The 16382-nt window shown below is 37.2% G+C and overlaps 3 protein-coding genes across 3 annotated transcripts in view; 2 read left to right on the top strand and 1 right to left on the bottom strand.

The window, feature by feature from the left end:
* LOC139974340 (fibrinogen-like protein A) overlaps positions 1–15101 on the top strand; it is a 161148-nt gene extending 146047 nt beyond the window's left edge. Inside the window, exon 9 of the mRNA XM_071981391.1 lies at positions 14363–15101. The gene's annotated coding sequence lies outside the window, so the exon portion shown is untranslated. The remainder of the gene's footprint in view (positions 1–14362) is intronic.
* Positions 1–15101, top strand: part of LOC139974344 (fibrinogen-like protein A) — a 39073-nt gene extending 23972 nt beyond the window's left edge. Inside the window, exons 3-7 of the mRNA XM_071981399.1 lie at positions 5314–5400; positions 6328–6419; positions 7770–7898; positions 9831–10095; positions 11928–15101. Coding sequence (XP_071837500.1) covers positions 5314–5400; positions 6328–6419; positions 7770–7898; positions 9831–10095; positions 11928–12196 — 842 coding nt within the window. The 3' untranslated portion in view covers positions 12197–15101. The remainder of the gene's footprint in view (positions 1–5313; positions 5401–6327; positions 6420–7769; positions 7899–9830; positions 10096–11927) is intronic.
* LOC139974347 (ryncolin-1-like) overlaps positions 1–16382 on the bottom strand; it is a 77690-nt gene that overhangs the window by 42030 nt on the left and 19278 nt on the right. The gene's annotated exons all lie outside the window — the stretch shown is intronic.

Below are 16382 nucleotides of genomic sequence, written 5' to 3'. Positions count from 1 at the left end.
TGTGAACAATTAAACATTTTGCAGAAAAATGTTGAGTTGACGTTATACGATAAGTTGTCAATTAAACATTTTGCAGAAATTTTTTCAATTGCTCAATTGGAATGAAGTGAACAATTGAACATTTTGCCAAAAATGTCCAATTGACGAGATAAGATACGTTGTCAATTAAACATTTCTCAGAAAAGTTTTTCAATTGTTCTTATGGAATGAAGTAAACAAATGAACATTTTGCAGCAAAAAATGACTAATTGACGAGATTTGATTAGTTTTCAATTAAACATTTTTCACAAAATTGTTCAATTACTCATTTAAAGCAAGTAAGCAATGCAACATTTTTCTGTTTTTTGATAACATTTTATCTTGTTATCTAAACAATTTACAGAAAAATTTCACCTTATAGGGCAAAGTTTTTCTTATGTTGATGGCATTTTTAAGCTTCCGTAGATTAGCATTGAGCGTATTAATAGTATATGTTGTGCAGAAGTTCTATTAGGCATTTTTTTTAGAGTATTCAAAATCATACGAAGTTTTGTATGGTGGAGTATAAAGATCGCGACATACAATTTCTCATTGTGACAAGGAAATCGTAGCAAATATGACTGATTGAAGGTCAATTTTGACCGAAAATTTTAGGTCACTACAAGAATATTTGAAAATTCGAGTGCGCCAGTCGGAAATATTCGACTGTCGCACAAAAATTTTCCAACTTTCGTCAGTTTTACCAAGTTTGGGGGGGATGAGACACCCCACACCCCCCTCTAGCGACGTCCCTGGCTAGATTATGGACGTTATAATTAATAATTAGGTAGAACTGAATGAAAGGAAATCAACTAAAAAATCACACTAACTCTGGTCTGTGTTTAGTTGGAATAAACCCAGTGAGACTTCTTATGGTGGATCTGCCTTCTACACTCCAAGAGAAACTTTCTATTGAAAAAATCGCTAAGAGAAAGAACAAGCACATGCATGGGAACACGATAAAATCAAAATGCATAGAATGGCACTATAGGGTAACTTGGATGGTTCATTACCAACTATGGCTAATGGAGATCATAAATAAATCAGAAAGGGATTTCGGCATAAAATATATGTCTGGGTAGACCTATTTCACTTGAAGACTATTTTGCTAAATAAACTATTAAAGTCAGTTTATCTCCGCTTGACCCGAGATGACTGATTGTCTGTTTATAGCTCCATGGTCAGCAGTGGAATCTTTCAGAATCTACGAAGGGGGTTAAAGCGTTCAAAACCACTTTCAAGAAGAGAGGCAAGAACACTTCTTTGTTCTTTAAATCTGTAAATATGTGAAGGGTTGACGGGTGAAATGAATAAAAGAAATAAAATTAAGTTCTATAAACGAATAATTAAAACAAAAACGTTTTCAGTTCGTTGCCAGTCTACAGAAATCACTTCATTCTGAAAATGTAGTTGCGCTAAGGCCCTCCCCCCCCCCCCAAAAAAAAAGAAGAGTGCGCGTGTGTTTCTCCGGAATGGGAAGGAAACTTTGTATGCTGATGATTGTAAAGCACCAATAAGCATTAAACTTGCGAGCCAAAGGTGTTGCTTTTGTTTTGTATCACCACACTGGTACAGACGTAGAGTTGAAATTCAAAAAAGAAGATATTAATGAATCTACTGGATAATGATTGTGCATTAGTCGTTTGTATTGGTCAAATACTCTTTGGACCGGATAAGACGCATTATGGAACTCTTCAACAATGTCCTTAGAATTCATAAGACCAATTGGTTGGGTGGTCCGAGGCGTGCTGGTCTTCACAAGGGCCTAAACATATTTGCAGGTCCATTAACATTCATCAAGTAATGATTTAGTGGTCATTTAAATTGGTCAAGCACTCTTTGGACCGGGCAAGACGCATCATGGTACCGTTCTACAATGTTCTTGGACTTCCTGTGACCTATTGGTTAGGTGGTCCAATGCGTGCTGGTCTTGATTGGGGCCCAAAGCTTTTTCGTGGTCCCGTTACACTCGATGATGTAGTAATGATTGATTGGTCATTTAAATTGGTCAAGCACTCTTTGGACCGGGCAAGACGCATTATGGTACTCTTCTACAATGTCCTTAGAGTACATGTTACCGATTGGTTAGGTGGTCCAAAGCGTGCTGCATGGATTAGGGCCCAAAGCTTTTTCGTGGTCCCGTTACACTCATTAAAGAAGTAATGCTTTAGTGGTCATTTAAATTGGTCAAGCACTCTTTGGACCGGGCAAGACGCATTATGGTACTCTTCTACAATGTCCTTAGAGTACATGTTACCCATTGGTTAGGTGGTCCAAGGCGTGCTGCATGGATTAGGGCCCAAAGCTTTTTCGTGGTCCCGTTACACTCGATGATGTAGTAATGATTGGTTGGTCATTTAAATTGGTCAAGCACTCTTTGGACCGGGCAAGACGCATTATGGTACTCTTCTACAATGTCCTTAGAGTACATGTTACCGATTGGTTAGGTGGTCCAAAGCGTGCTGCATGGATTAGGGCCCAAAGCTTTTTCGTGGTCCCGTTACACTCATTAAAGAAGTAATGCTTTAGTGGTCATTTAAATTGGTCAAGCACTCTTTGGACCGGGCAAGACGCATTATGGTACTCTTCTACAATGTCCTTAGAGTACATGTTACCCATTGGTTAGGTGGTCCAAGGCGTGCTGCATGGATTAGGGCCCAAAGCTTTTTCGTGGTCCCGTTACACTCGATGATGAAGTAATGATTTAATGGTCAGTTTAATTGGTCAAGCACGCTTTGGACCGGGCAAGACGCATTATGGTACTCTTGTACAATGTCCTTAGAGTACATGTTACCCATTGGTTAGGTGGTCCAAAGCGTGCTGCATGGATTAGGGCCTAAAGCTTTTTTGTGGTCCCGTCACACTCATTAAAGAAGTAATTATTGATTGGTCATTTAAATTGGTCAAGCACTCTTTGGACCGGGCAAGACGCATTATGGTACTCTTCTACAATGTCCTTATAGTTCATGTTTCCCATTGGTTAGGTGGTCCAAAGCGTGCTGCATGGATTAGGGCCCAAAGCTTTTTCGTGGTCCCGTTTCACTCATTGAAGAAGTAATGATTTAGTGGTCATTTAAATTGGTCAAGCACTCTTTGGACCGGGCAAGACGCATTATGGTACTCTTCTACAATGTCCTTAGAGTACATGATACCCATTGGTTAGGTGGTCCAAAGCGTGCTGCATGGATTAGGGCCCAAAGCTTTTTCGTGGTCCCGTTACACTCATTAAAGAAGTAATGATTTAGTGGTCATTTAAATTGGTCAAGCACGCTTTGGACCGGGCAAGACGCATTATGGTACTCTTCTACAATGTCCTTAGAGTTCATGTTAACCATTGGTTTGGTGATCTAAGGCGTGCTGCATGGATTAGGGCCCAAAGCTTTTTCGTGGTCCGGTTACACTAGATGATGAAGTAATGATTTAATGGTCAGTTTAATTGGTCAAGCACTCTTTGGACCGGGCAAGACGCATTATGGTACTCTTGTACAATGTCCTTAGAGTACATGTTACCCATTGGTTAGGTGGTCCAAAGCGTGCTGCATGGATTAGGGCCCAAAGCTTTTTCGTGGTCCCGTTTCCCTCATTTAAGAAGTAATGATTTAATGGTCAGTTTAATTGGTCAAGCACTCTTTGGACCGGGCAAGACACATTATGGTACTTATCTACAATGTCCTTAGAGTTAATATTATCCATTGGTTAGGTGGTCCAAGGCGTGTTGGTTTTGATTAGGGCCCAAATGTTTTTATTTCAGTTCCCGTTACATTTATTTAAAAAAATGTTGATTTAATGGTCAGTTTAATTGGTCAAGCACGCTTTGGACCGGGCAAGACGCATTATGGTATCCTTCTACAATGTGTTAAAAATTCATATGACCCATTGGTAAGGTGGTCCAAGGCGTGCTAGTCTTGATTAGGGCCTAAAGTGATTTTTTTCTGGTCCAGTTACATTAATTTAAGAACTCATGAAGTAGTGGTCATTTTAGTTGGTCAAGAACTATTTGGACCGGGCAAGATGCATTATGGTACCCTTCCACATAGTCGTTAGAGTTCATATGACCATGGGCCATTGATAAAACCTCTTTCCACGACCAAATGTTGAACATCTTGTAAGAAGCTTTTGTACCATTGTCGAATACGTAACTGAATAGGTAGCTCAGTTACTCATTCGCGAATATCGAACGAGGAACGGGGAATAAGTATCTAACTTCACACCGGTCGTGTAGTTAGGGTCAATGCAATCACTCACGTAATTGAAACGGTAACTATTTAGCACATATTATCATGGCTAAATACTTCTAAAAGGCGTTAGACCTTCTTTTTATGGGCAATTTGACCATCCAGCCGTTGGAGGAAGAACATTCTGACGATGAAATCATGATATGGTAAGCCGCACTGTTGCACACTGTATGTACTATGTATTGTGTACGCATGTACTGTCGTAGCGCAATAGGTATATATGACTTGCCGTTACGCTTGATTAACATTGTATTACATAATACATACAGGTCAAGTAGAGGGGGAAAAATCAGTCATATTCCTCACATTCAAACATCAAATTATATTATACTTATAAAATAACATGTCTTGAACTCATTAAACTATCAAAAGTCCAGCAGATTTCATCAAAATAATTTCAAATGGGCAAAAAAGTAGTGTTTGTATCATAACCTCATTTGCATATTTACATATCTAATTAGCTTAATTTTAAAGAAAAAATTATAAAAATTAAAACCTCATTTCAATACCTATCTGTCAATACTGGGGTCCCTATTGACAAAAATGAACAGATTTTAAGTAATTACAATGTGTAAATAGTTTCCCCAAGGGACAATGATATGACAGGAAAATTGTCTATAAGGAGTTAAGCTAGCTGCTCACTGCCCCGACTAACTGAAGTGACCCGACTGACCGACAATGACCACACTGACCGACGTGACCCGACTGACTGAAAGACGTACGTGACTTGACCCAACTCAGCTGTTATGAACCAATAGTGGTTAAGAATCATATTGTCTCTCAACTGACCCCTGCACATTTGAACTACATTATGTAATGATGAGTGAAGACGTCCTCGTTAAGTTAGGTCACTTGTGTCATTCAAACTAATTTCTCCATTTATAACTTTGCATTGGTTAAAACTGTTCAATGTCTAGACAGCTGTACTGGTATGTAGATAACTTTCATGTCATTATCCAACAGGCCACAAACCTTCTCTTTCAAACCTTTCCAATAACAGGTTTGAAAGCTCTTAATCAGTATTTTATTTCCTTTCACATTTATTTTCACCAACTGATAGCAACCAATCTGTACGCAAGCAAACCTGGGGACACCACACCAATGCAAACTACTAGTGGTGATGCATCTGGCTCGACTGTCAGGGAAGGTACAGTAAATGTAGATGTTAGGTATGCAAGGGAAGAAGGAAGGATTCATGCTTACAAGTGTACTTGAGCTTCTTTCTTTGCGACCATTGCCAAATTGTAAACTATATAGTTAACCTGTATTGTTGGACCTATAATATTATAGATACAGAGAGCTATGCATTGGTTCACTTTAATCACCATACCACCCTAACTTCACGCAAAGACAGTAGATTGGCCGCTTGTTTTGTTGGTGTACGGTAATTAACTCCCTGTGTTCCCTTATGTCGCCTAGCTACTGTGTTATAAATATGTAGTTGCAGTGATAGACACTGTAGTCGCTGTCCTCGTTAGTCAAATTGTAACCACTTTTTCAATCCCAATTATAATCTACAAAGCCGAAACCGCCAAAATTGCCATTGATCGAGTAAACATCAGTTTTGTATCTTCAGACACTTTCGTGGGTTATTGCACCTGTTCAGGGGAACCATACCGTAAACTTCAACACATGCCGTAAGTAAGGGAATTTTTTCCTTGTTTCGAGCAGTTAGAGTCTCCCGACCTTTGCAAGTATAATTCTCTCTATTTCTTGGGAAATGTGGTCAAACCCTCAATGAAAATCACACAGCTGAAGTATAGCAAAATCAGCGAGAGCTTCATCAAAGCTAGCCTATCAAAGAACAGTTATGCCCTAACCATCCCTAGTTTACCGTATTACACCATAATACTTGGAATTGTTGGTAGAATTTGTCAATACGCTGGCACGGTAGACAAGCCATGAGACGTATGTATTTATCAGAACTGATCTCTAAAAGGATCTGTCTGAAGTACTTCGAATTTGAGCACACTTAGATAGTACAGCATGATTGTATATCACTAAATTATTGTACCTGATGTAAAGAGTCAGCAAAACGAGATATTTGTTTTTGGTTTTCTTGTTTTAACAATAGCCAGCGAATCAGTGGAGACCACCCCAAAGGAGACCACCCCAAAGCAAACCACCACTGGTGTTAATTGTCCTCGTGATGATCCTTCTATTGTGGTGAGAATTACATACTTACATACAATTCGATGTAAGAGAATATTATGTTTGGAGAGAAAGATTTTAGATTAGAATTTTGATGATGATCTGAGCAATTATGATTTTGCTTTGCTGTACAATACTGTATGTTGGCTGTAAATGATCACTTCCAGTGTTGAATAGAGATCTTACAGTTCTATAGCAATGAAATAAGCTTGGAATACTGCAGTAATAACCTGAAATTGGGATATTTTTCTTCATTGTCATCCAAAGGTAATGGTACCCATGAGACTATTTGGTTATGATGTTAATTGTTACTCTTTTTAGGAGAGAAGGATTGATGTTGTGATTTGCATTTAAAGTACATTACATGAATCTTTGCAACATTAACACTATCAGTAGGAACAATAAGAACATTTGGTTTGTAATAGCTTAGAATCGTCAGAGATTTGCAAGGAATTCGACACAAAGTATCCATGCATAAATGTTTCCTTATTGCCCGAATTACCCCAAACAAAATGTCTGTTCATGGAGTGTACATTATAGGATGAGGTACTTCCACCTTCCCATGTGACATAATTGTCCTTCCTTATTCAGCATGTAGGTTTTCGTTAGCTATTTTAAAACTCTAATAAAAGTACAAATAATTGTCAAACTTGTAAACCATGGAACAATCTCATACTCCAAGGATCTGGTTAAATGCACATTTAATTTTAAGCGTACAATGAAATGACAATTGTCGTCGTCCTGGTTCTCGTCCATGCTCAACATATTGTCATTGTTCTTTCTATGAAATTAGTGTTCACATTTTTTGTACATAGCTCAGTGTTGAATGCTCTGAACTTTCTCTCATGAAGTTATTATGGTTCCTGTGTGCAAACACTGCTATACATGGCTACACTTGTGTAGCGAATTGCCCATTTTGAAAAACATATATTGCGATGTGATATCTGATAAATTATTCTCTGTTGTCATAATGGTCTTACTGATTGCAGTTAATAATTTAGCTGGTACGTATCACAAAGCAAATTGCTCTGTAATTTATATAGTCAAATTAGTGTACATAATACAAGTATGCAGATGGATAGCAGGAACCAAATTTATTTAATTAGAGACGAAATCGGAGCCTGCAAGACTGTTGCACAATTGTGAACACTAAAATAAATTATTTCATTGTGAAAATTATTTAATAATGTTTTGAGATAAATTGAGCTGAATGGGTTCAATCACCACAGGGAGTTTCTATTCTTGGCTGGGCTGATAGTACCATAAAACAAATTTATGTAAATTTGCTACATGACAGGTACCTTTGTATGTGATCATTAAGTTATCTCGGTACTTTCTATGTTTCATTTTTGTCATTTTTGTCAGATGACCAATTGCCTGGATTGGTTCAATGCTAGTTGTAATAAAACTAGCACATACACCATCAAACCAACTAACTGGAATGGACCACCCTTTGAAGTCTTCTGTAATATGACTGACGGAGGAGGATGGACGGTAAGTCTAGTATTACATCCTATAGTATAGACGATATATTGTATATGTATAATATGACTGATGGAAAAGGATGGACGGTAAGTCTAGTATGACATCCTATAGTATAGATGATATATTGTACAGTATATGTATAATATGACTGATGGAGAAGGATGGACGGTGAGTCTAGTATGACATCCTATAGTATAGATGATATATTGTACAGTATATGTATAATATGACTGATGGAGAAGGATGGACGGTGAGTCTAGTATGACATCCTATAGTGTAGACGATACATTGTATATGTATAAAATGACTGACGGAGGAGGATGGACGGTAAGTCTATTATGACATCCTATAGTATAGACGATATATTGTATATGTATAATATGACTGACAGAGGAGGATACACTTTCATTAGTATGATATCCTATGTTTCATAAATACGGCTATACGTTTGCCTCAAAATGTAGTAATTCTGTGCATATTGTCAGATTCTAAGCACCAGAGGTGTGCTCTGTACAATATACACACATTCTCATTCGTTTGTCACGCAAGGGTGATGGGTTCTGTTCCTACCTATACATTTGCAATGGCAGTGAATTTGCCACAAACAAAAAAAAGCCTTTCAGCATCCTCTGGAATTAGAAACAAGTTCCAACTCAATAAACTTATGGTTACTCTAATGAAACCATGCAGATAGTAGCAGTACATTGATATTCTTCCCATTGGTCTTTGCATCTTCCTTTGAATCTTAATTTTCTTTAATAATTTTGAACCTACAGTGTCAGTCCATTTGTGGTTATTGCAGTGTTTGATTACAGTATCTATAAATTGGGGAATTTCAGAGTTGATGTGTTGCTCACTTGATATAAATTTAGAGTTTTATTACAAAATTAATCTGCCTGTCACAATAGTAGGCTCTTTCTCTCAGATAATGAGGTCATTTTAGATTTATTGAAGTAATCATCAAGGGGGAAATGAGGAATTGGACATTTCAATAAAAACCAGAGCTGAGCCCAAAATCTTTCAGAATGTTTCTCTTCCATATGAATACTGTGGAAGTTTGACAATAAGATTCTATTATTTGTAATGGGACAGAGTTAATATATTAAAGCAACAATATCCAATAGTGGTCTAATTATCTACATTACACACGCATACATCAGTTAAACAGTTTTCTGTCCTGGTGTGTGTACAATCAACTATGGTAGAAGGTGAAATTCACTTTGCAATTTAAGCCAGTTCAGGTACAACGTCACACACATTCTAGTTTAGTTTAATGTAGTGGTCCTTTTATGTCAGTGAAAGATACAACAATGTGTGGAATCTGAGGCCTTGTTAGCATGATATCCTAAGAAAGGCTTCATGTATTAGATTCCCTAAATATACAGCAAACTACCTCATGGAAACTTCAATGCGTTCTGATTTTAAGGTAGGGTCTCACCTTTACCAATCCTTCCAAGTATTGATTGAAAAGTAGATGATGAAATTGTGGGTCACAAAAATCAGTTTTGGTGGGTCGCTGGTTTTTTCTAGACGTTAGAAGATTTATCTAAAGTTTTGTTTCTTTTACTAAACATGAAGTCCATAGACCAAACTAGCTTTCTGAGCATCTATTCGGGGGGGGGGGGGGGTCCGGTGGGTGCTGGCTCAATCCTCATGGATGATCCTGGCATGTGGGTCTCAAAGGTTTTCGACTACTGTTTCGGATAATAACCAGTCTGAAGATACTAAGTGGGAATCCCATGCCACTGACAGAAGGGTAAATTACAGGTGAGAGTGTAGGACTTCAGTTTGGAACATTGTCAAGTACTGCTTCATTCAGAGGTCATCCTTTGCTTATGTAATAGAAGGAATACAGTCCACTTCTCAGTGAAAATGTTATTGAAATAAATTTATTCTTTATAATTATTAAAATTATTCTTTTCGTTCTTACATTATATACAGGTCTTTCAACGTCGTGTTAATGGTTCCGTTGACTTCTATCGTAACTGGACCAGCTATAAGGAAGGCTTTGGTGAGTTGGACCATGAGTTTTGGTTGGGAAATGATAAGTTGTATTACCTCACCAATCAAGGTAAATATCAACTTCGGATCGACATTGTGAACAAAGATGGAGCTCCACACTACGCAAAGTTTGACTCTTTCCAGATCAACGATGAAAGTGACAATTACAAACTGTCTAAACTGGGAAATTACAGTGGAAATGCAGGTATGTCCAAACTATAGGTTTCTCTCTGTGTTTGTTGTATACAACTTCACTGTACTAATAAATGTCTTGTTCTATTTCTTTCATAATATACTCAGTAAGTATATTGGTTGTGTTATGTTCATTCTTTAGGGAAGCCAGCTGCATGACCTTCATTGTTTTAAGCAACCCAAGTAGTCACCCCTGGACCTAGATTACCAGGGAAGTTCATTGGCATGCAACTTTAGCTGTGGTAAGAATTTTACGGAGGTCATAAATACATTAACAAACATTTTCAAGGCGATAGACATTTTTTAAAGACACTTTTTTTCAGTTATTGCAGCAGTGGGAGGGTGGAGTGGCAGGGTATATTACTTTATGGATGGGGATGGTGGCAAGTGGTTTTAAGATTATTGCATGAATGAAAATATCCTGCTATAACCGTGATGGAATATATGGATTACATTTTTATTTGGTTTTCAATATAATTTGTTTCTACGTGGTAAATTGTCCAGTTCTGTAGTAAGCGTCTATGTCATGTTTCTTTGTTTCGCATGGTAATCATTTTAGCCTTATTATAGGTAAAACGGGCCTGAACCATGCCGTGAAGTCTACAAGTCTAAACAAACCTTCAATTCATTACTCTATTGTAGGCTACTTGTTCCCTTTATGACCAATTTGTTTAAATATGACACTTTTGGGGGAAACTTGTTTTAACAGCGGCATCATTAGCTGTTTGAAATTAAAAAGGGTGGGAGCTGGGATGGTCGTTTCAATTTCAGCTAATGCATCAATCAGCTATGATCCCATTAATTGCTGCCTTAGTTTGTAGGAGCAAACCTTGAACAGAGTTTGGATTAACCCAGCTCATGACTGCTGCTATCTTCACTCCAGAGTAGGTGTCCACAACTCACCATTATATTTGCTTGAGAGTATTCCTTCCTGTTACATTGCTACATTAACAAGGCATAAAAATCCAGATAATTCAGTGAGACATCATTTGCTATCATTGTAATAATTAAAATGTGATTAGTAAGGTAATAGCTCTTGGCTGGTCTATACTAGTCCTAAGAAGCAGGATTAACAGTTATTGGATTAACTTACACTATGGTTCCTGGGTTAATTAATATGTTTAAATATAGAATTAGAGTTAAAACAAAACTATTAAGTTTATTGTTGTAACGAGCTCTGATATATCAAATAGATCACATACAAGGATTAACAATTATATGCTAAGACATCACAGAAACAAAGCATAACGACAGACAGTGATATGCTATGACATCACAGAAACCAAGCATAATGAATGACAGAGATATGCTAAGAAATCACAGAAACAAAGCATAATGACTTACAGAGATATGCTAAGACATCACAGAAGCCAAGCATAACGACAGACAGTGATATGCTATGACATCACAGAAACCAAGCATAATGAATGACAGAGATATGCTAAGAAATCACAGAAACAAAGCATAATGACTTACAGAGATATGCTAAGACATCACAGAAACCAAGCATAATGACTGACAGAGATATGCTAAGACATCACATAAACCAAGCATAATGACAGACAGTGATATGCTAAGACATCACACAAAGACAAGCACAACTTCCTAATAGTGATATGCTGATATATAACATAACTCAAATACAACAGTGATATGTGATGCAGACTGTCACAGAGATTAAGCACAAATGTTCTGTTGTGTAGTGATATGTAGAGATATCACTCTACAGATGCAACATACATCCAATCATATTTACTAATTGTTTAATGTTTCTATACTGTGATAGGTCCCTTAATTGTGATGGATTGTAGTCTAAGGGAATATCTTTACTTGTTTAATTCACAGACACAGATGGAGGTGCCCGTGGTGGTTATGCTTTGAGTACTCATCTTAACTCTACCTTCAGTACCGTCGACAGGGACAATGATAAATCAGGCACCACTCACTGTGCTGTTAAATCCCATGGAGCCTGGTGGTACACGAACTGTGCACTTTCTAACCTCAATGGTAACTATATGGCAGCAGATGATGAAGAATTAAGCATACACTGGTATGATCTACCTGGGGGTCAATATCACATCAAATACACAGAAATGAAGATAAGACCTGTCTAATTGGGTTATTTCCACGAAGTACTTGATAAGAGGATCAAAACTATCAAAGACACTGGAGTTCAGCTAATATATCATCCATATCAGCAAACAGAAATGTTACAGATAACCAAAATTTCATCCCCCCCCCCCCTCCATGTACACAGCCTTCCCAAAATATCTTAAACAGACACAGACCAGCCAGCCCTGTTTTACATTCAGACTGAGGACCCAATTGTTTTTTACACTCTTCAAGTCCATGTACCCTACCTAATCTTAACAATATCCATTAACAATAAGAACTTGTCTGAGGACCTGGTGATTCTTTCCGTCTGAGGACTCGCAATTTCTTTGTTTAAGCCCTAGTCAGTCAGAATACAAAACAAATGCAGACACACACGTATTGTTGTCAGTCCTGAATATATATTGTGTGCACAGGTATAAGTTCAGATACGTGTTCTCAATAAGAGTAGTTACACATATCACGTCATGGTATGGATGGCATAGCCTATTGGAATTCTCAACATGCATTTCTCACCAAAAAAAAGTATATATTTTCCTAGCCTTTATGCATAGTTTACCCAAACATTAGATTACATAACACTTTTTTACACAGACTTTACTTATTATCTTGATTTTCTGTATTCCATTTGAATTACTATGTACATATTGATGTTGGCTTTTTATTGAGAATTGATTGGTAGAGACTTTCCAGCAGAGGAAGGGGCTCTCTTGCATTTTGACAAAGGGGACTGTGATATTATTCCTGAATCAAGGTATCACGTTCGCACTCGCCAGATAAGCTTGGATACACACATGCTTGGTAATTGACTAGTTCAAGGTTTAAAAAAAAAGGATTTTAAATGTACAAATTAAGGTGTTTGAAACATTTAGTTTGACTACTTACTTCGAAAATATGTTTCAAAAACCTGTCTACTTCAATAATTAGAAAAGAAGTTGTATATATATTAGTGATCAGCTCACAGTACCGATGTGATATACAGTCTGAGACTGCAGCTTGTCAGGTTAACGAAACTAGGTAAGATCTTGTGACAGCACACTCTGCTGGATCTGGGGGATGGCTGGAGAACCCCATTGAGAAGTAACCTATTAATTGTGAACTAGTCAAACTGGATGGGTAGGAATGATAATGCATTCATTGTAACCATCGGCTTAGGTCATGTTGAGATTAGCTCAATGAAAATGAATTTATGGTAACCATCCGTTTAGGTGATGTTGAGATTAGTTCAAAGTTAATTTGTGTAAACACGGTAAGCAGGCAATGATTATTAGGGCTTCTTTAGGTACTTCATAAGATTGGTAAACTGTGTATGATTACATCAGTTTGGTAAGGATGATTACGTAGGGAGGTAAACAGTGTATGATTACATGTCTATGATAATGGTGATTATGTAAGATTGGTAAACTGTATGATTACATCTGATTGGTAAGGATGATTACATAAAATTGGTAAACACTTTAGGATTACGTCAGTTTGGTAACGATGCTAACGGAAGGGATGTAAACAGTTAATGATTTCATCAGGTCGGTAACGATGATTACATAAGATTGGTAAACAGTTAATGATTATATCAGTTTAGTAAGGATGATTACAAAAGATTGGTAAACAGTTTATGATTATATCAGTTTAGTAAGGATGATTACATAAGATTGGTAAACACTTTATGATTACATCAGTTTGGTAAGGATGATTACCAAAGATTGGTAAACAGTTTATGATTACATCAGTTTGGTAAGGATGATAACGTAAGATTTGTAAACATTTTATGATTACATCAGTTTGATAAAGATGATTACATAGGAATGGTAAACAGTTTATGATTACATCAGTTGGGTAAGGATGATTACGAAATGGAGGTAAACAGTTTATGATTACATCAGTTTGGTAAAGATGATTACATAAGCTTGGTAAACAGTTTATGATTACATCAGTTTGGTGAGGATGATTATACAGAAAGGAGGTAAACAGATTATGATTACATCAGTTTGGTAAGGATGATTACATAAGATTGGTAAACAGTTTATGAGTACATCAGTTTGGTAACGATGATTATACAGAAAGGAGGTAAACAGTTTATGATTACATCAGTTTGGTAAGGATGATTGCATAAGATTGGTAAACAGTTTATGATTACATCAGTTTGGTAACGATGATTATACAGAAAGGAGGTAAACAGTTTATGATTACATCAGTTTGGTAAGGATGATTACATAAGATTGGTAAACAGTTTATGATTACATCAGTTTGGTAACAATGATTATACAGAAAGGAGGTAAACAGTTTATGATTACATCAGTTTGGTAAGGATGATTGCATGAGATTGGTATACAGTTTATGATTACATCAGTTTGGTAAGGATGATTATACAGAAAGGAGGTAAACAGTTTATGATTAAATCAGTTTGGTAAGGATGATGACATAAGATTGGTAACGGTTTATGATTACATCAGTTTGGTAACGATGATTATACAGAAAGGAGGTAAACAGTTTATGATTACATCAGTTTGGTAAGGATGATTGCATGAGATTGGTAAACAGTTTATGATTACATCAGTTTGGTAAGGATGCTTACGGAATGGAGGTAAACAGTTTATGATTACATCAGTTTGGTAAAGATGATGACAAGATTGGTAAACAGTTTATGATTACATCAGTTTGGTAAGGATGATTACGAAGGGAGGTAAACAGTGTATGATTACATGTATATGATAATGGTGATTATGTAAGATAGGTCAACAGTTTATGATTACATCAGTTTGGTAAAGATAATTACATAAGATAGGTAAACAGTTTATGATTACATCAGTTGGGTAATGATTATGTGAAGTTGGTTAACTGATTACATCGGTTGGGTTATGTAAAGGATATAAGACTAGTGATAATATATTTGTTTGTTTAGAATGAGAATTCACCATATTGTTTCATTGTTGGTTTAATGGTCACATCTGCAGCATATATATTTTCACTATATTGTCCATCAGTTTGCTGTATATACAGTCCAGGCTTTAAAGCAGTTGGTTAATGTTTCACTGTGCAGCATTTTTTTCATTTAAGATATTATAATCCTTACTGGATTATGTATATATGTATATATATATATATATATATATATATATATATACATATATATATGTATATATATATATTTATGTATGTATGTATTTATATGTAGATATATGTATTTATGTTACTTAGTGCAAGATTCATCGAATAAACATAGCGTGATAATTATCAACACTAATTCTCTCTATGTTCTTTGGTCACTCGTTCCATCCATTTCCGGGAGTCATCATCAGGGGCAGACTGACCCATGACCTACACCCTTGAGTAAAACTGCGGTCATTACGCCAGTGTTGTAAACAGCCACACTCAAGTCACAAAACAGTCAGGTAGTTAGCGAATCCAAGAAGATTGTAAAACAATTTCCCATAGAACTAACACAGTGACTTGAGTCTATGATTAAACTGGTGCCAGGAAAATCACTGATAATTACTTGTACTTAGGATGAGGTGTCTCATTACAACTCTGTACTATGCCAACTCGACCAGAAGCATAACCAGATATAAACAGGTGACATGCAATCAACCCCCCCCCCCCCCGCTTCTCCTCCCCCCTACTCCCTGGCCCAGTCCTACCAGTGGAGCTGCAGGGAGCAGTCTACCCTTGGTGCAGCAATAGAAATGGGCCAACAGAGGAGAGTCTGCATTCACCTAGTAAGCCCACTCATGGTTTGGGTTTTGGCTAAACTTGTCACCTCATGACATCTAGATATGACAACGTTTAGGCTTTCTCTGTTGAGGACAGGTTTTGGTTTGAATTCCTAATTTGATGGTTAAAGTGAGAGAACTTAACGAACTGAACATTGTTTAAGGAAAATAATAAATATTCTGATTTCAAACACTTATCTTCAGGCTGTTATCGGTCATAGGAACCATATGGCCCTGGCAAAATGAGTCCACACCAGCTGCACTGACCTAGTTACGCCACTGCCCATACCCTACACCCAGTGGCGTCACCAGACTTTTCAGTCTGGGGGGGCACATGGGGCATCAGCATTTGATGGGGGGCACTTAGGTGGATACGGATCGCTGTCATGGGGGAGGGGTCTAAGGGGAGGGGGTGCCCTTTGGCAAATTTTCGCATACGGAGGATGGGCTAGATGCAAAATGGTGCCACATTTGATGCTAA

This window comes from Apostichopus japonicus, chromosome 9 (genome assembly GCF_037975245.1).
Source record: "Apostichopus japonicus isolate 1M-3 chromosome 9, ASM3797524v1, whole genome shotgun sequence".
In the NCBI taxonomy this organism is placed as follows: domain Eukaryota; kingdom Metazoa; phylum Echinodermata; class Holothuroidea; order Aspidochirotida; family Stichopodidae; genus Apostichopus; species Apostichopus japonicus.
Note: the sequence above shows the minus strand (reverse complement) of the source record. Positions and strands in the feature narration are given on the sequence as shown.